General features: G+C 46.3%; 1 protein-coding gene across 3 annotated transcripts; it reads right to left on the reverse strand.

Annotated features, from left to right (window-relative positions):
* Nucleotides 1-10: 10 nt before the first annotated feature.
* On the reverse strand, nt 11-25761 carry HIPK1 (homeodomain interacting protein kinase 1). 3 transcript variants are annotated; one of them, XM_017821344.1, is made up of 16 exons: nt 25506-25761; nt 23519-24596; nt 17905-18028; nt 15801-15920; nt 14948-15034; nt 13968-14152; nt 13503-13665; nt 12896-13118; nt 11922-12043; nt 10318-10452; nt 7680-7819; nt 7338-7520; nt 6581-6796; nt 6106-6344; nt 5604-5740; nt 11-4613 (listed from the first exon to the last, which is right to left on the reverse strand). In XM_017821344.1, exons 2-16 carry the CDS (start codon nt 24592-24594, stop codon nt 4131-4133), a joined length of 3633 nt encoding a protein of 1210 aa, XP_017676833.1. In that variant the 5' UTR covers nt 24595-24596; nt 25506-25761; the 3' UTR covers nt 11-4130. The 3 variants fall into 3 exon arrangements, with proteins under 3 accessions (XP_017676833.1, XP_017676832.1, XP_017676835.1); XM_017821343.1 differs by having other exon boundaries at nt 7680-7822; XM_017821346.1 differs by lacking the exon at nt 10318-10452 and having other exon boundaries at nt 7680-7822.
* Between the last annotated feature and the right edge of the window lie 870 nt (nt 25762-26631).

Genomic DNA, 26631 nt, shown 5'->3' on the forward strand with positions numbered 1-26631 from the left:
ACCACATGAATAGAGTACAGAAAATTAACCCTTTTTATTGATGCATTGCAATTGTTCTACATTTTTACCATATTATGTAGAAAATACTTAAAATACAAGCTACTTTGTAAAACCAAAGACAAACATTGAATCCAAAGATAAACTATGTTTTCACAATGGACCCTTTTCCCATATAGTTAGTATTAAATTTTTAAATATCTATTTCTTTTGTTAAAATGATTTTTACATACCCCCTAAGTACATCAGCAATACAAACATAGATCAGTAATTGTCAGAAACTACCTGTATCTAGCGGCTTGTAAAAAGGAAGAGCACAACCATAAAAGAAAGTTAAATTTTACACAGTAACTAGCATATCAAATACATTTAATAAAGTAGGAATTCCATTGCAATATCAAGGATTCAAGCAGAAATACTAACATTACATATAATGTACTGCTACATGTAGTGAGATAGATATAGTTCAAGCTGAATCTGAAATCACACATTATATAAAGTTTAGCAACAAACAACCATGTGGACATGCGGCACCATTCAGAAGTTTAAATAAAAATAAAAAAAGAAAGCAGGGCTGTGCCAATCCTGTCATTTAGAAGCAATTTAGTTTCATGTACTAAAAGAAATTGCTGAGTCAGAGGTAAATTACTGCATCCCATCAACTAGGTGCTAAGCAGGAAAGCCTTGGGAGTCGCCTCTGCAGTGGCTATCACAGCTGCAAATACAGGTCAGGTAAGAGAAAACTGATTGAACAGCTCAAGAATCACACAGACAAACCTAGATGGGACCACGGTCATCAAATATTCCAAAGGTGAGTCCCAAACTAGTTGTAAAAAAAATTAAAGTACTCCAATTCCTATCCAGAGATAGCAGATTTCTCTACAAAATACGTGTAGTGGCTCTGACAATGAGGAGAGTCAATTCTTGAACCCAATTTGAGGCTGGATATGCAAAAGGGAAGAAGGGAAGTATCTCCTTAGAGCACAATACACACCCAGACTGGGCATCACATCCTGGGGGCCACACTGGGACCCACCGAGCTCGTGAAGCCCAGTGTCCCCCTGGCCCTGCTGGGGTGGGGTTTGCTGTGTATCACTGAGGAATTCTGGGGTATTTTGGTTCCAAATGAAGCACATCTGATTTTATCTACGTCATTTCCATCTCATCCTCCTCGTTCCAACTCTTGGGAACTTGGGCAGGGGAAGAGATGACACCGTGCTTCGGGAATACATTTGATTGGGATTAATTCTGTTACAGAAACTCTAAATGGTTATTTCAAGCTGCTTTTTTGGGGGGTAAAGTGGGCGAGTTCTCAGAACTATTAGCAGATTTTGCTAGAGGTCCTTTTTCTTTTTTTTTTCCTGTTAGTAAAGTGTTTTCCACGAAGTCCTATTTGTGAAACAGGGAGTTGGAGCTTGGTTTGCCTTTCGGTGGAAAGGCACAACTCTGTACACCCAAGAGGTATCTCAAGGCAAGTACTGAACACAAGCAATGTCAAAAAAAGCAAGAAAGTGCCTACAGCAACAAACAGCATCGTTTCCAGCAACGATGTGGCATAGCAAGGTTGGTTATCCACTTACAGAAGTGCTCTGACTACAAACACACTGAACAACAACGTGGCTAATGCTACCGTCCAGTTCCAAAGTCCTCGACCCCTCCAGCAAAGAGATGCCAAAACCTCCATCAGTTCATCCATTTCAGGGCAGTCCAGACTTCCTTCCATCAGGAACGTGGGGATTTCAGAAATGACTTTTGCATTTCTCGCCACACACCCCCCCCCTCAGAACTGGCCTCCTTCCCACTGGGACGGAACATAAACTGGGATTCAAGGTTACCAAACCTCTTATTGCTGCAGTAACACGACCGCTCGAACCAGTTTATCATCCACTTGGACAAGGTACTTCACCTACGTATTAGATGAGAAATAATTCCTAGTACAAGGGACCCAAGAAAACAAAGTGTAGTCCAAAAACTGCACTGATTATCCAGAATGAGTATTTCCTCTGAACGCTAACTAGGGCTACAGCTGACAGACCTTCCCAACAACTCCACATTAGCAGTAGCATTATAAAACTTTTTTAATGGTATTATGTGCTTTACAGCAGGCTCTCTTTGGTATAAATATTCTATCACCAAGCTAGCAATATTTTACACGACACGTCTGCTATTCCTGTGGGGGAAGGTAACGCCACACTAACCTAATAAAAGTGATTGCACATATTTAATCACTTCTGCAATATTAGACTAAACATTCCAATGCATTCCCAGCACTACCTCTTATCCGAAATGCACTGACAGACACTAACAGTACATGTGCCATTTTCAAAGGGAAAGCTTTTAAGGGGACATCGCTTCACTGGGAACAAAAACGGAGCTTTGATGGAGCGTTGGAAGGGATAAGACGCAGCTCTGCACCTCCTGCTGCTCTGGCTGTGGAAAGCTGGGTGAATTGCTTCAATTCGACGGGGGCTTGCTGGTCCCTCATAAGGCAAAGCTCACTGTAAACTCTAGTCACACTACATCATCATTTAAGGCACTACAATAAGGGGACACACCAAACAACTCTTCATCACACATACCTGTGCAAAACAAATCCGAAGGTATCCTTTCCTCTCGTGAAGCTCTAACTCCTCTCTCAGTGCTACAGTGATGAGCTCTAACCATTGCATTATATCACATACATTCCAACATGAATCAATTCATTTTGGTTTAAATACAAAGGATACAACACTTCCATCCCCAGGAACGTTTAAGAATTAGACAAACACTAAGTACAGAGTTCAAGTATAATCACTACACATTTTGATTACAAAGACAGAACATTTGGGGTTAGCAGGAAGTTTTGCTTGTTATATTTTTCTAATCAATATGTACATATTTCATTTTCTGTAAAATATTAAAACACCACCAATACAAAACTTCTAAAATAGTTTTAAATTCAGTAATAAACTTTAAAATCTGGACTTTTTCTTTTTTTTCCTTTTTTTTTTTCTTTTTCTTTCTCTTTTTTTGTTTCTGGTTTTTTTTTTGTTTCTGGTTTTTTGTTGCAATTCCTACATGCACGTACTGTTTACAAGTCTTATTAAGAGCGCTTTAAAGTAGCTGTTGACATATCCAGGAGGATACGCTCACAGGAGTATAAAAAGCTGTACATCATCAATACAGTGATGTTTCATTGTATTTCAAATTCATCTCCCTCCTAAATGAATCACGTGAGGAAAAAAATCATTAAGAAAAAAAACAGAACAAAGCAAAGCCCTGTGCTTCTGTGAAGGAATCCAGCTCCATTATAGGGCCAGCATCTAATAAGCTGCAGAAACCAAATTTTAGAGCAGTGCTGCACTATTCACTCTCAGCTGAAGACAACAACATCCTGACAGAGCTGCTGAGCTCTGTCACACAGTGAGATCCTGAATGCACTTTGAAGAACTTAAAAGAACTCTGCAATGAACACAACAGAAAATTCAGCTGGGTTATGGAGAATTTTCAAGAAAACAAAGCAGACTCCAGGGTTTGCAGGACTCCTGAATATATCACGTTGCTGCTGTAAGGCAGCTGCCTCTACCAGTCCTTAAACAGAGCAGAGAAGTAAACAAAAAACCTTTGACAGAAACATATATGGAGATGTAATGGCTTTTGCAGAACCAGCAATTTGTTAGAGACAAAGTGAATTAGAGAACAAATGTTAAAATACTAAATCTGATTTTAAAACTGCCCCAGCAACATAATGAGATAAACATGCATTACATTTTTAGTGGCAACATAGAATCTGCAAATCTTTTCTGTTTAAGTTACACAAGTTAAAAAAAGACATCAGGATCTGTCTTCCAAGACACTGATTTGACACCCCTTTTGATTAGCACAACAGAACAATTTTAAATAAATGTGACCATGAATTTTTTTTTTTTAAAAGCATCTATAAAAAGTAAGTAAAATTTTAAAAACTTAATTAGTGACCCTCGTACTGGTAACAAAACATGCTGCCCAGTTAGTGACCGAACTCACCGGAGACATTTTGGAACAACACACACCCAGGACAGGGAGAAACACGAGCCAGGCAGTCATTCCCAGGTAAAGGTTCACCTGAAATCCTTCTCCACTCTCTCTATTGCAGGACAGTGCTTTACTGGGAACTACAAGTAGGAGTACTGGTTGATCTTGGTGGGGCTCAGCGGGTATCCAGTGTAAATAGCAGATCCTCTGGAAGCACCAATATAGGACTGGGGAGCAAACTGGTGTTGGTACTGGGCGGGCGGGACGTTGGAAGTCAGCAGACTGGGCCCAACGCTCACGGGGACCTGGTGGACGAGGGTGCTGGGGTGGGCAGCGTACGTGGTGTGCCGGGAGGAGCCCTGAGGGGAGAAGAGGTGGGCGATGGAGGTGGTGGAGCCCAGCGTGGCCGCCGTGGTGGGAGCGTAAGTGTACATGTGGGGCTGGCTGGACAGGTGGGCACTGGCCGTGGCTGCTGCCAGGTGGGGATGCACTGGGCTGCTGTGCTGGAACGTGTAGGGAGCCTGAGAAATAGTTGATGTGAGGGGGGCCACATAAGCTTGCTGCCTACGTGGGACAGCGTTTCCACTTCTCTCCTGGGAGGCCAGCACTGTGGTCTGCTGGTTCTGCAGGGAGAAGAAGGAAATAAGGTCAGTGGTTACCCCACTCAGGGGATCCCCCCTCAGCTCAGGAGGTGAGCAAGGGTCAGCCAGAGCCTCCCCATCAACACCTCCGTTCCACAATGCTCCTGCAGACCCTCCCTTGTGAAACCCTCCCTGCAGATCCTCCCCTATGAAACCCTCCCAGAGATTTGAGAAGGGTGGCTGCAGTTCCACTGAGACAAAAATTACACTTTTTCCCTACAATGGGATCAAACTGCCACACCTGGGGTGCCACAGGACACAGCTGGACAGTCCTAGGACTGACCCAGCCCTTGAACTCCTCACAATCTACTACTCCTCTGCACCCTGATGAGGGTGGCAGCAGGGCTAACACATTTTAGGACAAAAACCTGTCTTGGGCCCATGCCAGAAATGAACTGGAGGTGTAACACTTCCTCTCTTCCCAAAGGCTACTGCAGCGTGACTCAAAGGTCAAGAGTCGTGACAAAAACTGAAGTGAAACCAAGCTCTGAAAGTTTCAAGGGAAGTCAGGTGCTAATTTTTAGTTCGAGAAAACAAAGTCCAGCCTTAGTCTCCTGGTTGGGCCTTTGTGAGTTCTAGAGAAAAAAGGTAAAGAACAAAAGTACTGTACTTGTACTGTGCCTTCAAAGCTACTCTAATTCAACAGCTGGATCTCTGTCACCCTCCCACCCGAGTGGCAAGAATGACCTGCTGTAAGACAGGTATGAACATGAGCACAAAGGAAGAATATGGACATAACCACACTTCCTTCTCCTGCCCTCTGGTACAGGGACAAATTCTTTGCCTCGAGAACCTTCCCTGTGCTCCCTACAGAGCCTGTCCCTACCCTGCATCGCCCCAGCACAGAATCAGCTTCGAATCAGAGGTTGCAGCTATTGATCCTCCAGTCATTCCCCCTGCCTTACAGCACCGTGTTCCCACAGCAATCCTAAAGCCCCACAGGAGGGGTCAGCAGAGCCGGGCAGTGCTCACCTGGCTGAGGTTGAGGGGCTGCACGCCGCTGGTCACCACGCGGTGGGAGCGGTACCCCGTGGGGGTTATGCAGCATCCTGACGACTGCCCGCTCACCGAGGCCACTGGCTTGGTCTTACTGGTGCTGCTCAGGATGCCTGAAAGATTTCACAAGCTTAGTCCATTCCTCCCTCTCCCCTGCACTGTGGTAACCAGCTCTGGGAACCAAAGAACGCCCAGGGGCTGTTTCTGTCACAGCGACTTTTCTTTAATTACGATTTAAAATGCAGTTAAGAAACCATCAGGAATGCTTAGAGATCTTTCTAAAAGCAGCCAAACATTAATGAAAGGTAAATCTATCAATGACATTTGAAACAGTCTAAGGCTTTCAGAACAGCAGCTGTGAAACCTAAAGCTGCCAAAGACCCAGAAAGTCCAAACCTGTGGGAGTGAATGTGCCAGGGATGGGACACACCTGAGCCCTGGCAAAGCTCCTGGGCACAGTGAGCTCTGAGATACCCACCTGAAGCCTGGGTGGCTACAATGCAGTCGTTGAGCTGTGTTTTCAGGGGTGGCACGATGATGGTCCGGGAGCTGGAGCTGTCAGGAGCGGCCCTGCTTGGCAGCTCCAGGGCCCCTCCGGTGCTCCTGAGAGAGGACAGGGGGTCTGTGGCATAGGGGCTGTTCAGGGAGGAGTCAGAGTCAGGGGAGTCGTTAACAGTGACGTAGCTGATGACATTGGATCTCTGCTTCATGCCCAAACTGCAGGGGAAAAAAAAGACAGAGCACAAAATGGAAAACATTCTGGCTTTTCCCACCAGAAAACAGGAGCTCTCCCTCTGGGATCTCATACCCTCCCTCCTCGTGGGACAAAATTCGGGTTAACTAGAGAACCAAGAGCACAGCAGAATTTTATGTCTTACGTGTTCCCCACTCTCCCTGATCCTTGGGCTGAGCTCAGCAGAGATCAGTTCCAGCTGCCCCAACAAACCTCCTACCTGGCAGGTTTGTATTTGCTGTCCTCCTCCTCATCGGTGTCGCTGCGGATGGTGATGACACTGACAGGGGGGCTCGGAGTGTCCGGGATCACGATGGGCTGGTGCTGCTCCTGCACTGGGACCAGCACGTTGGAAGAGGAGGAGGTGGAGCGCAGGGGGCTGCTCCCAATGAGAGAGTACACTTGGGTGGGCACGGTCTCCAGGGTTGAGCTGGGCCTGGGGGAAAACCAGAGCAGGATTCAGCTCTGTGTCAGCAGACTGGGGCAAACAGCACTAGGAACAGCCAGGCTCCAGCAGGCTGGAGCTCACACATAAGCAGCAGCATCTTGACAAAGAGGAGCTCAGTGCAGAGCACCACAGACACATCCCAGAGGCTATCAAGGCACTCAGGGATGCCCTGAATGGGACTGATCCACCTGAACACTGCCAGAAACCTGCCAGCCCTTGTTTGATGATTCTGTCACCTGCACTGCTATGGCACCAACACACCCTGAATGTGTAAAACCCCTTTGGCCAGGAGAGTAAAACACTTGGTCAACCACATCCTTGCACTCACTGAATTTAGTATCATTTAAATCAGCGACTACAGCACAGAAGCTTTTTCCAAGAACCCTTGAAATGCAATTGTAGCACAATAAAGTTACACATTCAGTGCCTCTGTGATCAGAAAACACGTTTTTCACACCGTAAAGGCAAACCTCCACAAACAAACCCATGGTTTTTCTAGGACTGGGAAAGGAAGCAATGGGATTCTTACTTGGCTGTGCTTGGTGCTGGCTGCTTGTTCTTCTTTGCTGGCACATTGCTGCTCTGCTGCTGCCTCACAACATGAGCCACTCCAACGTTCAGAGGCTGTGCTGTAGCCAATGTCACGTGGTTGGTCAGCAGAGATGGCTGTTGCATGAGAGTGCTGTACTGATTTCCATGGGAATGTGCATTCCTGGAGCAGAAAAAAAAAAAAAAATAAGAGGCCCAAATCCCATGGCTGCCCTGCAGGAACTGAGTTCCTGTGAGATTCTGAGGGGAAGGGAGACATTGTGGGCACTGTGATGGCATGTATTCCCATCTGGCACAGAGCTGGAGCCCGTGCAGTCCCTACCTCCAGTCAGCCAGCTGCTGGCTGCTGCCGATGGTCTCCGGGATGACGGCTGCTGGCTGGACAGAGTTGTGCAGAGCAACCCCTGGGAGCTGCTGCCAGGTGGAAGGGAGCAGGATCTGCTGGGTTCCCCCCGGCCAGGCCTGCTGCAAAACAACAAACACACACACCAGGCTCACTAGACTTCAGTTCCTACAGGTGCAGGGAGAGAGATCTGTCCAAGCAATAAATGCACCGGGGTGGATTGTTAACTTGCAGAGGTACAGCACATCATTCCAAAGGTCTCAGCACAGGAGGATGACAAAACCAGAGGAATGAGCTTCCCCTGAGACTTTGCTAACCTTTTAGGTCACTGCTGTCACCTGGGGAAAGGAGTTAATATTGTTTTGCAGATGCACTGCCAGGTGCAGCTTGAATGCTCAGGACTGTTTCTGTATGTAAATTTGCACACCCTGTTCTGCTGAAGGATTCCAAAATATTAAGCCAATTTGGTGCTTTCTGTTTTTCAGGGCTCACACTGAGAGAGTGTTATTGTTGTGGAAATCCACCCACCTCGCTGAAGCGTTTAAGAAAAGCCACACTGAGAGATAAGTTAGTTACAAGGGAGATATGTGAAGAATAGGTCCAATTAATTAACATTATCAGTGTTCCTGTCCAAATAAATTTGACAGGACAGTATTTCTATGATTTTGACAGGACAATATTTCTATGATTTTGAAAATATCTCTCTCTTGCAGTTTAAGCTCTCCCTCTTGCAGTTTAAGCTGCAAAACCCACTGTTTTATATCAAATATTTCTGCAAGTAACAGATCCACTTAGTACAAATACCAGTTCCGAACAAGAAGCCTTCAAAGCAGAGAGCTGCTAAAACCTCTGCCAACATAAGCGGAATAATCATAACAACATTGAAAAAAACCCAAAAAAATAAAAAGAGAAATATGTTAAAAGTCACACCATGCGTCTTTCCAAAAGCCAACACCTGCACAAGACAAAGCAGAGAGTTTAATACAGCAAGATATAAATTCCCAATGAGAGGCAGAAATCGGGCCTTCCAAGCGACGAACTGTTTTGACAGAGGAAGGACAAAAATATGCAAAGCTTAGCAAATGGCTAATGCAAACTCAGGGGAAGCAGCAAGGGAGAAGTGTCGGAAGCACTAAAGGTGAGCAAATTCACGCCAAAGGCTCCCAGAATCCAAACAGAACTAGTAAGTCCTCCAGGGAAACTCAGAATCCAGAGTCTGGAGACAGCTGGCTCGGATCTCCACGGCTGTACAGGGGAGTTGAACGTCAAGTCCACTGCACACACGCAGGAGAACAGAATTTGCCTGTTGAATCAAAAGCCCAAATACACTTTGGAAAACATCACTAACAACTCACTTGTGTCCCAAGCTCTGCTACAGTCACCCCTTGCTGTTTTTGGAGCTTAGATTGCAGCCTTTCAGCAATCTCAAAAGGAGGAAAGGAGAAGCATCCCTGGGTCTGTTTAGCTCAGAGCTGTGACCAGGAGAGCCCCACTCTCCTGCCTTCCCATCCTCAGAACCAGGGAGCAGCTCACTTGGTTCAGAAGAACTCAAACGAGTGGGTTTGAATTTCAGGACAGGTATGACTTGAGCAAATTCCACTTCAGCAGAGGCCTCCCTCTTGGAAGAAAATGACATTCAAACTACCACTTCAAAGCCACAAGAAACAACATGGTTCACACAATGGAATGTGCTTTGAACGACATGTGAGGATACCAGCACTTCAGTGCACTGCAATGTTTTCAAAAGCTTCACTGATCTGATTCTGGAGTTTTACAATGACTTCTTTGTGGCACTCGCAAAGTTGTTCTCGTGCAGGTGCCAAATAAATACAGAAGAGGACAATTTTGCAAATGTGCATTTCTTAAAGGTGTGTTTATTCCCTTCCCCCATCCTTTTTTCAAAATTGTTCCAAATAACCTAAAAGCTAGCTATTGCCATTTTGGATACTAGAGCTCACCTTTAATTTCAACCAAGAAATACATATCAAACTGAAAGTATCTGTGAAGAACAGAATCTTTATCTGGATGAAGCAAGCTACGTGCGATTGGCTATAAATAACAAAAGGCCAGAAAATCATTGTCAATGTTCAACAGAGGTTAAGAGAAATCAACTGCTAAAGCAATACATTAAAGGATTTGCTGTCATTAGAGATTTTAGCCTGTGCTTAATGATCTGAAACATTTCTCCATGCAAAGCAGCTTTAAACATGTTGAAAACAAAATATGGAGCTAACTTGCCAAGTAGGTCAAATTCTGGCCATCCAGGTACCTGTAGCAGAGTCAAGCTAAAGACTGATTCCTTTGTATTCCACAATCAAAAGGCAAAGATAGGAGAGTAAGCGAAGAACAAGAATGATTATAACTCTTCTAGATTATAGCTTAGAAGAGCTTTAAATACTAGGCTAGTAAAAGTCATAGTCAATGGATCTGGATTCTTTACAGAGCCACACTAAACGTCAGAGTCAGACAGTGCTTCAGCAATGTTGGGGAGGAAAACAACGAGACATTAAGATGTAGCAAGAACACAGCCACAAGATGGCACATGCTTCCATGCCCTCTGCAAGTCTAAGTTAAAACAAAAACTCAGTTAGTGAACACAATCAAGGGAGGCAATTACCAGTACTGCAGCCGTCTGTTCGACCAGCGCCGGCCGGCCGGCTGCGCAGTTCAGGGTAAAGGGCACCGCATACTGCGGCGTGATGGTGGCTACTTGAGGATGAAGAGTTGCTACCATTAGTGGTGTACAGCTCCCCTGAAATGTAGATCAGGCAGTGAGTGAAACACAGAACCGAGGCAGGGCAGTGGGGTCAGCAATAGGGCCAGGCGAGGCGTCACCTCGCTGGCGTTTCTACGGTGCGTGAGCGGGCGCCGGGATTGGAAGGGAGGCACTGAAACCAACACCCAGACCCTCCTCTAAGCACCTCCGTGGCCCTGAGGGGAACATGAGGGACAGGGGATTTGGGAACAGCATCTCTCTGATGACACAGTTAAAAATGAGACAGGGTCGAGCTACTGATACTTTACTGGGCCCCAGAGAGCAAGTGGCACCCTCACGCTGCACTAACCACGGCACAGGCTGTACCCTTGGCTCCAACCTACCTCCAAATCCACACAGAACCCTGGGAAAAAGGTAAACTATGGGATTTAACAGAAGGCACAGCAGGTCTTTTGTGTCATCAAAGAACGAAGTTATCTGAGATGAAACCACTCAGACACGTTATTAGTCCATCAAATGTCTAATTGAAACTAGACTATGAGGGTATAATTTTAAAGTCTCAGGAAAAGCAGGGCTTGGATTCAGGTGGCCCTTCAAGTGGCTTCTGCTTTTTGGATACTGTTACCTGCATCATTATGCTAAAGGAACCAGAGACCACAGAATGCCACCAAAATTACTTGGACTGAACAATTTAAAAATTACTCCTCTACAAGAAGGTCAGTAAGTCCAATATAATGCCTGGAGAGTAAAACTCACAGAGTATGTGTTAATGCCAGCAGAAACTAAAACTATGCAAATAAATAAAAATGCACTTAATTATAAAGGCAATTACAATTTTTCAGTGAATAAAACTTGTGAGTCACTGGGTGCTCATTGTATATTAAAGCATTACTTTTTGGAAATAAAACTGGTTTTAATTTATGACACATTACTAATGTTTAAAATAGCATTTTTAGCATTATTAGTCAGTTTTGTTATTACATGTTAAAACTGCAAACTACAGAAATAGGTATGTCATTGCTACACATTAATTCGCACTAAGAATGTAACTAGTTGAGAAGGATTCAGAAATAATTTTGTTGACTTAAAGATGAAATTTTATCATGAATAATCTGCGTTGTCTCCTCTGTTTACTGAGATCTCACTTCTCTAAGAAACGGTTTCTCCTGACACCTTTTTAAAGTGTAGGTAAAAATAACACCCCCCTCATAAAGCAGTGTACACCCCTGAAAAAACACAGCCTGTTTTTAGCAACCAAAAACTACATATTTATTCCCATTATTAATTCAAACTCCTGAAACCAGGGAGGCACACGACATAAGACAGTTTAGACTTTAAATATTCCAGAAGAACAAAACAAACCAAGAAAACACTGTCTTAGAAGTGATCTGCATTTACCCTTTCAGAGAGTTCTGAGAACCCAGCACGGGGGGGCAGGCAGGTTCTCCTGGATGGAGGTTGGAATTGCAGTTAATTCTGGGGGGGTTTGGGGTGGTTTTTTTTACCTGTGTGAGAACTCCAGACTGGATCTGCAGTGGCTGTGCTGCAGGTGCTTGTGGTACAATTGGGACAGCATTTTCCATCCTTACTGGGAACCCAGAATGCTTTGTAGTTGCCTGAAGTCCGGCTGTGGAGGACAAGATACATCACCACTAAGCTGATTTATTATTCTTTCTTTCTTTGTTTGTTTCCTAAATCAAATTCCTACCAGTAAAGGCAGAAGACAGGGCTGGATTAAGAGACAGAAAAGCTGTTCCCTGTGACAAAAGCCTACTAATAAATCACCAGCTGAAGTAAATACTTCTGCTGAAGGGCCGTGATGGACAACCAGTTGTCACCAGCTCAGCTCTGTGGAGTCTTGTCTTCAGAAACACAGCTAACACAGACACCTAATTCTAAGTTGCTTGAGACCAATTCCAAAGTTCAAACCTTCCACTATCAGATCCCATTTCACACCTAACCCTTCAGACCGAGATAATCCAGGTACCAGCAGAACTAGAGAGCTCTGAGGATGAAGGGAGGGATGAACAGAGCCTGTGCTGAGCTCACGGATTCACAATCTGTTGCCAGCAAACAGCTGCCCCAGGGCTTGGGAACTGAGGCTCAAACATCAGATATTTGCTCTTGAGATACAAAACACAGCAAGACACTTTCTGATTCTCAGGCAGGTCTGGCTCCTCTGTTGCTGCTTTCTGTGGAATGCTGTTGTGTTCAGTTTGGGGGGAAAAACTGGTTGAGCAACCAGCTGGAGGCTGCAACCCAGGCAGGCAAGATACTGTCACCTGTTCAAGCATGACCTGGAAGAGAATCAAGTTGTCTACACATGTCTGACCTGATTCTGCATTTACTGATGCAAGAGCACCGTGTGACACACACAGGGAGCTCTTCTCAGTTTCATACTTCCTCAGTTTAGTGCAAATCACAACTTCTCCAATGCCTAATTGAAACCACAGGACCACACAAAGGGTTTTCTGCTTACTTTGAAAAGCAGGGGGACAAACAATGAAGGTCTGCTGGAAGGGGTCAGTCTGTGTGCAGATCTGGGTGGTTCCAGGCTGCAAGGAAACACTCTGCTGAGCCACTCCTGCAACTGGGGCTGCAGATGATGGGTACAGGGCAGACTGATAGTTTAGCAGGGAGACATCCGAGTTTGCCAGGGAAAGAGTAGCAGCAGCAGTAGAATTGGATGCCAACACACTGGCCTAGGAAAAGAAAATTTAAAAAAAAAATAAATATTCAGACTTATCTCTCGTACTTGTTATAAAACAAACAATGGGAACCATCAGTATTATACTATGAAGCAAGGACCATGAAAAGGTTTAAGGTAAAAGGCGTAAGATATTAAGAGAAAAAACATGAATTACCCCAACTTTACTTACATTGCTCAACTGACAGACAAATTTCCCACACGTGAAGTAAAGAGACTGCCTTGGCCTGAGTTTTGGAAAATTAAACTTCAAGACAAGACTATAAATTTTGCAGAGGAATGTAAATAAGTATTTTGCAGAGCAGGCTTTGGCCTGAAGGCACCGAATTAGACTACTCCATGTCTTTGATTAGTGTAAAACAGGTAAAAGATGCTGTACCTGGTTGTGTACTGTGTTGAGCTGGTTGTTAAAGCTCATTGTCAGGTTTGTGCTTGTATTGGGAGCAACGTGAGTTGTGAACGGGCTCTTAATCTGATTCACTGTATCGTACATGTTAACCCTTCGCTTGCAGATCTCCATATTCTGAAAGCAAGATTTCACACTGAAACAGAGCAACAGAAGGAAAACATGAGATATGTAACAACAGCACAACAGAGACATGACAGATTCCAAACTTTATGCACTGTTTTAGGTTTAAATTCTTTTTTTTTTTTTAAACCAACAAAAAATGTCTTAAAACACGAAAAGGAAGCTTATGAACATTCCATTCCTTACACATGCCATTGCTGTTTTCAGGTTCAGCCAGAAACTGCAGAAAACAGCACTGACAGAAAGTAGAAAAGTGCTGTTCTGTGCTTCCAGTAAGTCCTCCTGAAACAAACCAAGCAATCTAAGGAAGCTTACTGGTTACTGTGGGGGAAGTCCAGTAGATGTGTCATTGTAACAAATGGATGGTTCAAAGTCTTCAGTGGAGTAACTCTCTTATCTGCATCAATTGTCAACATTTTCTTCAACAAATCAATATACTCCCTTCGGTCAGCCTTCTCTGCCAACATGTCGGTGCCCTCTAAGTCTGTAGACATATTCACCTGAAAAATGAAATGAGAGCAGGTCACACAAACATCAAATTGATGCTACATAACAATTCAGTAATTTCACACGGCACAGAAATATTTATTATTAATATTTCTGTCTCTGAGCCAGATTAATTTCAGGTAGTGCAGCACTAACACACAACCTTTCCCTTGCTTGTTCTATGAAAGGAAGTCAAATGTGGAATTCTCATCTCAACATGAAGTTGGTCTATTCAAAGACATCAACCAGGCTTCACTCTCCACTGCCTGGCAATCTGCCCTCATGTTCTGGGGGTGCTAGAAGGGGCTGGCAAATCAGAATGGGAAGATTCTACCTTCTCTGTACAGATGTAACATAATGGTGACACCTACAAAAGTGATAGAAAATTGATATTTAAGATTTCAGGCCTCATGATATTAAAAACACTCAGATATTCCTTCATTTCACCTCTGAAGAGAGAATGAAAAATAGAATGATCTGTAGTTACTGTCAATATTTTCAAAATCAAATAACAGGCCTAATCCTATAAACACATTTGAAGTGCTGGTGAGCACACTGAGGCATAGGAAAACACAATAAATTTCAAACAGGTTCATAATTGACATTTTGACAGCCTTTAATCCAGTGATTTCTGATGCAAACTGGCACCGTGGCAAACCTACACCAGTGCTCCCAACTGCAAGTGGAAGAGCTGATTACTCCAGCACAGGAGCCTCATTTTTAGAGATCCCAGTGATTAATGATGGTTTTAGAGATCCCAGCAACGTATGGAATCAAGGAGTTCTGTGTGTCCCAAGACCCCCACACACCTGCGCCATATCATCCAAACAGTTGAAAATATATTTCCGAGCCTCTTTTGATTTGATTCCTGTTTCCAACTCATGTTCTTCTGGGGTCTATAAAAGAGAACATTCATTAATATAAACCGAGATATCACACACTGATAAAGAAAAAAGCAGCAAGGAACTGCTGAGTCAGGGGATCGTTTGCCTGTTTCACACAAACCACACCCCAGCAGGCCAAACCCCAGCCATGGGTTCTCATTCCCTCGGCTGCACAGATCAGTCCTTGCAAAGCTGAGTTCACAACAGGATGACTTCATATCAAGGTTTCCTTAGGCTGGGCATTAGCCAGAAGAACTGAAGGTTTCTGATTTAGGAAGAGAAGAGGCTATAAATATTTTAAATCCCCCTTCTATAAAGGAGAAAGGCAAAATCCCCTTCCTTTTGCTGCTCAGCTTTAAAGGCAAATCAAGCCTACATCTGATTCTTTCCTGTCCTCTGCCCATCCATAAACAGACTCCTGTTAAACTAACAAAGACAATCACAAAATACTCGGTATTTTACTCGTTGTATTGTCAGGAGATGACAAGATGACACACTTCCCCAAGAATGAGCAGCCCATAATCATTAACCATTATCTCAATTACTTGAACACCCACCCTTTGCTGGTACTATCATGCACAGCTGCCATTGTTAGAGCACTACCAGGGGGTCTGTACAGCCTCTGAAATTAAAATACCCACAAACCAGCTATGTCTGAATGGCATTTCAAAGCCAATCTTCACTCAGGATGTTCTCACAGCACCCTAAAACTAGGGGGGGATTTATATCAGGTCCTCAAAGAACAGAAGAGACTTGGGGATTGAACAGACAGACAAACCTTTAGCCTCCACAGTGGGTATCCCAAATTTGGATCTCTGTTAAAAAACCTGCTTGTTTTCGTTCCTGCACTGAGAAGATACTCTGCTGGAAGGCCTTGAGTTTGTGAAATATAACGAATCTAGGAGAGAAAATGAAAATAATGAGGATTCCCAATATAAAGAACTCATAGCTGATGGAGTAATTAACAGCCAGGTTTGCTCATAGCAAATAGGAAATTACCTGTAAAGAAAGAATGCCCTGATAACTAAAACTGCAAAATTAAAGGGACTATCTCAAGTATTTATAGGAATACTTCTTCAATCATATTATCTGCAAAAATTTGAGGTTCTTGTTTTATGGAAAATATTTTTTGCTAAAGTATATGTAAGCAGACTTTTAAGACATTAAGCAATGTAAGAAGTGCATATTTTGAAAGAAAAATACCACACAATTTATCATTATGTATATATAATTAAAGGCATAATTATCCAAGCAACGTTTCTGTGCCTGGCTGTATATACTCCAGGCACACAAGTTCAGAATAATGTCATGGCAAAGCTCTCATTGACAAAAAAAAAAAAAAAAAAAAGCAAACCCCTTGTACAGTCAGATTCTTAGATCCTCAAGCAGTTTTAATATACTTTATTTTATATCTAAAAAAATGGCTCGGAATTTTGGGAGATGCACCTGAATCCTTGTGATGGTATTGATAAGACACAGGTAAAGAGACAGCAAATAAAAAGGTATTCTCCAAAGGAAAGAAAACAGCAACTTTATGAAAAAAACCACAGTGTTAAGACAACTATGCTTTGTTCAAACCATCAATTACAGGACCTTTAGGATGTCTCATTTCTTATTTGCAAAACTCCTGCTATTCCACTGTGCCACAAGAGCTGAACATTGCAGGGCACTGAACTCACTGTCAGAGCTTGTGATCACATGAATTTATGGGCTCACTTTTCATTTAAGCCAGTGTGGAACTAAGTGTCTGCAGGTGAGTCCTTTTTGTACCTACACAAGTTCTGCTCTTTTTACGAGACATAACTCTTGCTTTACAGCCAAGGGGTGTTCAAAAAAACAGCTGTAAATCCCATCCCAACCCGTGAACTCATTCCTGGAGAGGTCCTCTCACAGGTTCCACCTGAGCTTTCACTTGCTGCTGCAGCATCTCAGAAAACATGCAAGCGAGTCATGCCTAGTTTTCAAGGGAAATTCAGACATCAAAACCAACCCCGTGAAGTCACACCTCACTCTGCCTCACAAAGGACTGCAAAATCCTGTCATTAAGCAATGGAAAAAGCAGCTCCTCCCCACCCACCTACACGAGCAGATAAGGTTCTCAGAATTACACAAAATTCAGTGTACAAGGAAACCACGGTGCCCTACCTCAGTTACTTTCTAACTCATTCTGCTCATTAAGGTACCACTGTGTTTCCTTTGGAAATTTACTGTGCTGGGAAGACATATGACAAGTCAGTTTTCAAACTTACTAAGTTTTCATGTATTTTATCACATAAGGAAAGCTGTACCCAGCACTGTAACAAGATACCACCATAAAAACCCCAGTGGAAAAGCTACTCTCAAAAAATCCCTCTCGCAGACTTTTTGTCCTTTTATAGGCACAGACCAGCCCAGGTAACAATGCCAAGTGTCCACGGAAAGGACTAATTAGTTCAAGATGCCTTTCAGAGTATTTCAAAGGCAGCTTGGGGCTCACACTTTGCATAAAAAATGAGGGCTGCTGTAGGTATTAACAGGGCAGGAATGATAGGCTTGCTCTGTCTCCACATGGAAAAACTGCCCTCATGGTGAAATCACAGAGAGTGTGCCACGTCAGGACACACACCTCGCCTCTGTTTTGACAGGAAGGTGTTTCAACAGCTTTTGGGTTTGGAAACCAGGGGTTAACTGCAAATTGGACCCTATTTTTGTACAGGATACATTCAGCTCAAGTGGAAACACACAGAAGTATAGAGACAGGCAGTGGGAATGTCACAGGGGGAAAATGAATTTCAGATGACAAACAGCAATGTGTGCTGGGTGACAGCTGGCAGAGGACACATGGGGTTCAGAGGGTCATTGTGGTTTCATGTGAAGATCCCACATCCACCACGTGCTCCCACCTGATCATACTCAGATGCTCCTGGATACAGAGGCCAGCCCAGAAACAGCTCAGCAATCACACAGCCCAGCGACCACATGTCAATGGCTTCACAGAACGGCAAACCCAGGATGATTTCAGGAGCTCTGTCAGAGGAAAAACAAAATAACAGTAAAATAATTCTTCCCTATAAATAACTCTGGAGAATAACAGAATATGCTGAGCTGGAAGGGACCTGCAAGGATCACTGAGTCCAACCCCTCCATGCACAAGTAAACCTGTGTGAAAATAAATTATTCACTTTAAAGCAGAAGTTGTTTCCTCAAGCGGCCTAAGGGATCCCAACCTTTTCATCCCTTAGTGGCATAGCTGGATTCATTTATTGCCACAGTGCCCCTCAACTCCTAGGAGGCCTTTATGCACTTGTGATATGAAGTTACTCCTTGAGTAATCGGTTTAATTACACCTGACAGCAAGTGTGGTGTGAGGTGTCCCTGAGACAGCACATAGGATCACAGAAATATCAAGGCTGGGAGAGAACCTCTCAAAAATCACTTAATCCAACCTATCCTAACAGAATTGGGAAGAAAAGTTCTGGCAAACAGTGCTCAGACTTTTCTTGGAGGGAGGTCTTGAGATCCCAGGTAAACCAGCTGCAGGAGGCTGCCTGTTTTCCACGTGGAAAAGAAAAGCATTTGCAGAGCTAGAAAAAGGAGCTCTGCAGAGCAGTTTCTACCAGCAGGTTTTCATGCAGGGTTTGTTCAGAGTTTCGAGTTTAAAATGGACGGAGAGGGCCCAGCTGGAGGTTGTGTTTCAGGTTTCTGTGCACTCAACCACACCTAATGCAAAATGGACCTGCCTGGCCCAGCCTTCAGCAGGAGGTGATGAAAAAAAACTCAAACTCCAAGCAGGGTTTGCTTCTGTAACAGGTTGGAATTTCAGGGAAATTTCTGTCTGGAACTGACTCATAACACAAAGGGATGTTTCAGTACAACTCTTCACCTACACACGGTTCTGGAACAAACTGATGCTGTTCCGGCAGGAGAAATTCTGGTCACACATTTGCATACAGCATAAAACCCAAGTGCTGCAAAACCCAAGTGAGCTGGTGTGGGAATTTACTCTGGAAAGTACAGGAAACACGAAAACCTTGAGCTTCTTCATGCATAACTAACACAAGCACACAGGAAGCAGAAAAGCCCTAAACTCCAGGCTATCTGTTTCCTGATTGTGCCTCAGGGAACGTGTCCCAGGGCTTGTGTGGCATTTCTTGTGTTACACTGTGGATGCTTCAGTTGGTAAAAGAAGCTCTGAAACCAGTCCTGATCCTTCCACAGGATTCTAAAAACCAGGGCTTGCATAATGCCCAGGTGCCAGTAAATCTGACACTCGACTGCTCAGCCAGAATGTACCTCCCAACTGTTTGTACGTGGCAAGAAGTGACTCCCCAATTAATCACCCTTTGTGCTGTGGTGACACAGATACACCTTTTGTTTTAGGTGTCCACACAGGTGTCTCTAAAACACATGCACTCAGCCCAGCTGCCCACGCACAGTGCCCCTGAGAAAGGACAGGGTCTATCAAAAATGGCCAGGCTGGATGGAGCTGGAACAGCCTGGGCGAGTGGAAGGTGTCCCTGCCCATGGCAGGGGGTGGAATGAGATGGGCTTTAAGGTCCCTTCCAATCCAAAACATCCTGTGATTCTCTGATTCTATAAAAAAGATAAGCAGCTGAACCAGATGCAGTGAGGTCACGGTTATTGTCTATCATCCACCTTCTAGCAAGGAGGTTTTAGTGTGTCTGACCCCATGATACACCTTTGGTAATCAGAATAATAGATTATTCAAGCTAAGACATTCTATTCTACCTTCTTGTTTGTTTGTTCCTGGCAGTTGTTGACTTTTATATGTGAAAATATAAAATGATTATGCAAATATGGTCAGGATCTGATATTTGAATGCTGAATGTCCTGCTAAACATTTATACTTTAAGGAAATATGGCAGAATAGATCCAACTTTCTACAGGTTAACAGGTGCAGACAAGAGGAATCTCTTCCTTCACAAGCAGAGCAAATATGGTTCATTCATTCACTCAAGAATGAATTCTGAAAACAGAACCTCACATGCCTTTAGTCTACAGAGTCATCATCAACAAACTGCACTGATCCTCTTGATTATGTTCCTCCTGATGCAGGAATTCCAATTCAGAAAGGACCCAAACCTGTCATATAAGGAATGCTGCATGCCAAAGCTTCCTTGGTTTGGACTGGCAAACAAATTAAAATATAAATGGCTTGTGGAATATGCAGAGCACGCTAATCCTTCACAAGTGTGTTAAAAAACCTCACCAATTCCAATGGAAACACAGATTTGTGGCACCAAAGGCTGGATGTGACAGTTTGTTAGTCTTTAACTCCAGGCTGGAACGGATTTAGGTATTCCTAAATCTCAATATCACGATGATAGCAAGTTGAATTATGTGGATTTTACTCCCTGCAATTAAATAAGTGAACTTCTCATGAGCCACCTGATTTCATTCTGACTGCAGGACAGAGCTGGGAAATCAGAATCCCTCTCATGTCCCTTTACACCACTACAATTAGCAGCATTAGGAGATGTGAGCTGGACCAGGCCAGTAGGCTGAGGTCACTTCCATAGCTGCTCTGACAGAGATTAAAGCGATTTTACCATCTTAAGCTCTTTGAAATAAAATCAACACCACTCTTTGCACACAGGCTTGCCAAGCACTGCCTTCCAAAGCTGGCAAATATGCTCAGGCTCTCTCAGAAGACAGAGGATTCACAGCAGCCCCAGAAAACCCCGAGACTCACTCCGAGCATTTCCAAACACCCCATGTTTACACCTGTGCCTTCGTCCCTCCCCCTGTGAGGGATGACGGGAACAGGGAGCTCCTACAACTGCAGGCAGCAATGCAGGGAACAACGGGGTCACCCCTTGGAGCTGGATTAGCAGGCAGAGTTAGATTTGGCAGCAGGCACTGCTGCTTCCCAGGCCAGTGTGGCTGGGACAGAAGTAGGTCACAGAGCCCGATGCAGAGGTAAGAAACGGATACTCCTGCATTCTGAAAGCTCCCCCAGTGCTCTGTGCCACCTCCTCATGGCCCAAACTGTGCAGTCCTTCAGCTCAGGACCTTCAGTTTGTGCTCTCTGACCCACAGGCAGCACCAGGAGCTGAGTAAAACTCACACGATGGCTGCAGTTACACATAAGACAGGACACGAGCAAACCTCCCCGAGATCAGTCTGCCAGGGATTTTTCCTTTCTGCAAGCTGTTTCCTTCCATTGTTCATCCTCCCCAGGGGGAATAAAAGCATCCATACCCTTCCTCACCTGACACAACAAGCACACACTCTGGTTTTCAGTGAGGAATTACTGCAAACAGATCTCAGAACTGCCACAGAAACTACACACTGCGTAGAGCTGACCTGCTCCTCGTCCCTGCTGGGCTTCAGAGACAAAGAATTCTTCATGGGCACTTCTACTCACTCTTTAAAGAGTGTCCAACTGCCAGAAGGACAGTCAGACCCTGGAGTGAGCAGGGCTGTTGGACAGGATGACCTCCAGCAGCACAGAGCATAATTAATATGTTTTTTCCTTCAGGGTACACAGATCAGAATGTTCATCTTACAGCACCCGAGTGTGGCTGGTTTAGATGTCTCTACAGGAGACAGGGGCTACCTAAGTGCCAGTAGCAGGTATTAAAAACCAAAAGTGAGCACAGAAAAGTTTATTTTTAATGGCTGACAGAGACCCATATGAAGAACCGGTCACACTGTTTCATTAAACAGAGCACTGAAAAAATTTCCAACTGGGAACTCATCTGAACACTAATTTAACATGTATATGGTTAAAGCAATCCAGTCCTCCCACAATAAGCTGGTTTCTGTACCCTCTCCATAAATTCCTAGATTATGGATTTTAGCAATCATCACCATTACACTAATTACATATCACTAAATACTAGACTTCCCCATCACAGCATTCTTCACTTCAGCCAAGCAGACAGTCCAACGCCACCTAATCCCAGGTTATTTGCCTTTCTGGCACTGTCAGTCACCCCAGGGAGCTGGAAGGGGCTGTGAAGCCAGTGCCCCACATGCAAATGAAGCAGCCCCGTCCCTCCCTGCAGCCCCTTCAAGATACTTATCACCCCTCCCTGCTTTTCCTGAGCCAAATCTGCTCTCTGTGATACCAGAAACTGGAGAGCACCACGTGCCTCCCCAGACTGCTTTGCTGACACGTGTGGCAAGTCAGATAGAGGAGATCCTTGATCAGTGGTCCCCTCTTTCAATGCAACAACAACAAAATCGATGATGTATTTTGGAGAGTGAGCATTTTAACAGAGCTATGGGGAATAGGAGATAACTGCTACAAAAAAATAACAATCAATAGTTTAGAAGTGGAAAGATTGGTGCCAACAAGCTGAGCAAAGATCAGGAGGAATGGATTAAGAAAATAAAAGTCTATAGCAAACGGAAAATGGCACAGAAAGTTGGTACTGGGTGTTAGAGGGAGTTAAAAAAAAACAAAGCCCAAAACAAAACAAAGGAGGCACGAATACAAGCAGTATGAGGAATGAACACAACAAACCTACAATAAGCCAGGCTTTAAACTGAAGTGAGGAGCCAGGAAAGACATCAAACAGGGCAGAGACACAGGGTGGGGTGGAGTGTCTCAGTCCTCTGTCTCATCCCAGCTGGAAGGACTAGATACTAGTTAAGTTTTGTGTCAAGTGAGCTCACATTCCACCCAAAGCAACCCTGACAACACAGCACAGACTTTTTCACGGCCCTTTGATGACAGAAGTTCTTTCTGCATCCATTTATTGAAGTCTGCTGCTACTTAAACTGAAATACTTAACAGAACCAAGCTAGAGGAATAATTGAAAGAAACAGCACAGCTTGCTTTATACAAAGTTTATGAGTTTTAATGCTTTTGCCCATAGTTTATGTTTAATTCTTAGGCAGAAGGGTAAGAAGCCATCCCTACATTTTGCTAAGGGAAGCAGAGATCTATCTCACTGCTGCTTTGAAGGAGCCACAGGTCTCATGAAAGCATGACTTAGCCAGGGTTGACACAGGAAGTCATGTGCTTGTGAAGGGGGTTCAAACAAAGATGGAATCAGAAGAAACAGAGCAAAAAGAAACTGGCATCTCTTTGACTTCTCTCCCCTCTAAATGACCAAGGTTAATGGACTAGTTTCAGACCAAGGCAAACAACCCAAAACACACCACTTATCTGTTTCCCCAGTTTGCTGCTTCACACACAGTCACAAACTACAGAATGCTGTTACTACTGATGGGGTAAAATCAACTTACTGCACTGCTCTGGGGCGAAAGGAAGGTGCTGGGCTGCAGATCAGCTCACACTTGCAAAACACAAGTTCTATTTATTTCCACTCAAATTTCACAAGAAATCTCCAGGAAACACGCAGAGCAGTGGACAGGCTGATCACTTCCTCCTCTCCCCGGACAGGGGCAGAAGAGTCAGGGCTTGTAGAAGGAACCCTCCAGCACCCTCCAACAGCAGGATCAGCCTGACTGTGCTAAGGCACCCCCCAGCACCCCAGCAGGATAAGCCTGGCTTGGTTAAGCAACCACTGTGTGAGTGCTCACCTGTAATAGCGTGACTGCAAGTACGTGGAGCACACGGCCTTGGACACGTGGCTGGCTGACCCAAAGTCTATCACCTTCACTCTGTAGGGCTGGCGTGCAGGATCCACCAACATGATGTTCTCTGGCTTCAAGTCAGCATGGATCAGACCCAGGCTCTTTAGCTTCATCAAGGCAGTGGCCACTTGCTGCAGAATGGGCCGGATGTACTTCAGGGGCAACGGGCTGAACTTGTTTTGCTTTAGGAAATCATATAAGTTCTGTTCCAGCATCTCAAATACAAGGCAAGTATGATTCTTGTGTTGAAAGCACTCGTAGGAGCGGACAAAGTTGTACTCGTCAGCATTCTCACTGCTCAGGCGGGACAGGATGCTCACCTCGATCTGGCCCTGCCGGGCGTACGACGGGTGGTTCTTCAGGATTTTGATGGCTACGATCTCCTTCGTGCTACGTTTCCAGCATTTCGCCACCTGCCCGAACGTCCCCCGCCCCAGGAACTCCAGGACCTCATAGCTGTTTGTCATAGAGCACAGGATCTCATGCTGGACCAGCTGATAATCCCCCTCCCCACTGGAGCTGCTGCTTTTCGTGGTGACCGTGGTGGTCGTGGCCGCAGCACCCACCGCAGGTCTGTTTTGCAGCATGAGAGGTGGATGTTCCTCAATGATCTGCACACTACCGTTGCTGTCGACCTCCTCACTTTTCCTTTTTAATCCACATTTTTGGTATGGTTCCAGCAAAGAAACGTTGCTCCTGTGTGAGAGGGTCTGGCTGCTCTGGAAGGAGGCGGTGGCGCTGCTGCTGGTGCTGTCGGCCGCGGTGACCACGATGTGCTCGACGGAGGGAGCGGGGAGAAGGAGGTTCTGGTCGTAGGCAGGGATGCTGAAATTGGCTACCTGATGAGAGGAGCTGGCTTGCCCTTGAGCTGCTGGGAGGTTTTTGCTGTGGGTATAATACTTGTCACTACTGCTCTGTCCTGAAACATCCCAGACAGACGGCTCCACTTTCAGTTTCTTGGCACTGCAGAAGGCACTCGAGGATACTGACGGAGGGGAGAACACCTGCAGCTGTGAGGCCATACCTGGAAAGGGAGAGGAGAACTCATTAGGGGCAGCAGGTTGTGATGGGCAAGTTCCTCCATCTGCAGGAGAAGAGGAAGGACAAGCGTTTTCTGAGCACGGTATGGTGCCCACCACCGAGGGAGGCAACCTCTGGAACTGCTGCTCTTAACGGCATCACAGAGCGAGGCACTCTGTTGGAATTACTGCATTTTAAAAGCAGAGAGCTCTTTACCCAGCTCTCTAAAGGCTAAAGGAATCCCAGGACACGACAGGAATCACACGATCAATTAGTTTGGAAACGACCTCTGAGATCATCGAGTCCAAGCTGTGGCCGATCCCCACCTCGTCACCCAGCCCAGAGCACTGAGTGCCACGTCCAGTCTTTCCTAAAACACCTCTGGGGACGGTGACTCCGACACTCCCCTGGGCAGCCCGTTCCAATGTCTAATCACCCTTTCTGCGAAGAATTGCTTCCTAATCTCCAAACTAAACTTTCTCTGGTGCAGTTTAAGACTCTGTCCCCTCGTCCTATCGTTTGTTACACGGGAGCACCGCCCGGCCCCCACCTGGCTACACCCTCCTTCCAGGGAGTTGCAGAGAGCGATAAGATCCCCCCTGACCCTCCCTTTCCCCAGGCTAAAAAACCCCCCAGCATCGAGAAAAACAATACCGAGGGGCGGGCGAGCGCAGGAAGTGGGAAGACCCTGCTGGAATCAAGATCCCGTCCCGGGGCCTGTTTCCCAGGCACCGCAAAAACAACAGTCGGGGAGGAAACCCACCCGCGCGCGGCCAAACCCCCCGGGCCGGGCCGTTACCGGGCCCGCTCCCGCTCCCGGCCCCGCCGCCGCCGCGGGCCCTCCCCGGCCCCGCGCGGGGGAAGGGCGGGCCCGGGCCTGCCCGCCGCGCCGGGCCCCGCCGCCCGCACTCACCGCCGGTGGGGGGTTCTCAGCCGCGGGCCGGACCTGCCAGGGGGACACGCGGGGGTGCGGAGCCCCGCAGCGGGCTCATCATAGCCCCGCCACGGCCGCCGGCCCGGCCCGCTCGGCCCGCGCTCGCCGGGGGGAGCCCCCAGGCCGCTCCGCCGCCGCCGCCAGGCTCCGCCGCGCCCTCACGGCCCGGCCGGGCTCCCCCCGCCCGCTCCCGGCCCCGCCGCCCCCCGGCCCCGCCGCGCTCCCGCCGCCGCTCCGGCCCCGCGCCCCGCACAGGCCCAGCCAGCCGAGCCCCGAGCGGGCGAGCGCGCACGTGACCGCGGGGCGGGGCCGCGCGCAGGAAGGGGCGGGGCCGGCGCGGGGCGGGGCCCGGGAACGGGGGAGCGCGAGGGGACGGGCCGGGCACGGGCGGCTCCGCCGGGCCGGGTTCGGGGTGTCAGGGGCCGGACCGGGCTCCGCTCGGGGGTGCCCAGCAATGGGACAAGAGGCAACGGGCACGAACTGATGCCCAGGAAGTTCCGCCTGAACAGAATCACCGAGGTTGGAAAAGACCTCTGAGATCATCGAGTCCGACCTTTGCCCCAACACCACCTCGCCTACCAGACCATGGCACTGATGCCACATCCAGTCTCTTCCTAAACAGCCCCAGGGACGGTGACTCCACCACCTCCCTGGGCAGCCTAATTCCAGTGTCTGATCACTCTCTCTGTGGAAAATTTCTTCCTAATGTCCAACCTAAACCTCCTCGGTGCAGCTTAAGACTGTGCCCCCTTGTCCTACTGCCGGTTGCCTGGGAGGAAAGCCCGACCCCCCCCTGGCTCCAACCTCCTTTCAGGGAGTTGTAGAGAGCGATGAGGCCTCCCCTGAGCCTCCTCCAGGCTTCCATGGAAGAACAACTTCACTGTGCAGCGACCTGGCACTGGAACAGATTGCCCAGACAGGGTGTGGAGTCTCCCTCGCTGGAGATATCCCAGAACCGTCTGGACACTGTGCCATGTGCTCTGGGCTGGTCCTGCTGGAGCAGGTCCCTTCTGACCTGACCCACCCTGTGATTGTGCCCGGGCACCACAAAGCCCGGTGAGCTCAGAGCAGCTCAGCAGGGCTCGGTGCCTCCCCTGCCCCAGCA

The sequence above is a fragment of the Lepidothrix coronata genome, unplaced genomic scaffold, assembly GCF_001604755.1.
Source record: "Lepidothrix coronata isolate B3197 unplaced genomic scaffold, Lepidothrix_coronata-1.0 Scaffold90, whole genome shotgun sequence".
Taxonomy (NCBI): Eukaryota; Metazoa; Chordata; class Aves; order Passeriformes; family Pipridae; genus Lepidothrix; species Lepidothrix coronata.

What these genes read in the sequence shown, in the direction of transcription:
- HIPK1 (XM_017821343.1), bottom strand. Translation starts at nt 24,594, where the DNA reads ATGGCCTCACAGCTGCAGGTGTTCTCCCCTCCGTCAGTATCCTCGAGT. An exon ending in GACTTCCCCCACAGTAACCA is followed by an intron (nt 13,666 to 13,967) that starts GTAAGCTTCCTT and finishes GCTCTGTTTCAG; the next exon opens with TGTGAAATCTTGCTTTCAGA. An exon ending in CAGCAGCTGGCTGACTGGAG is followed by an intron (nt 7,521 to 7,679) that starts GTAGGGACTGCA and finishes TTTCTGCTCCAG; the next exon opens with GAATGCACATTCCCATGGAA.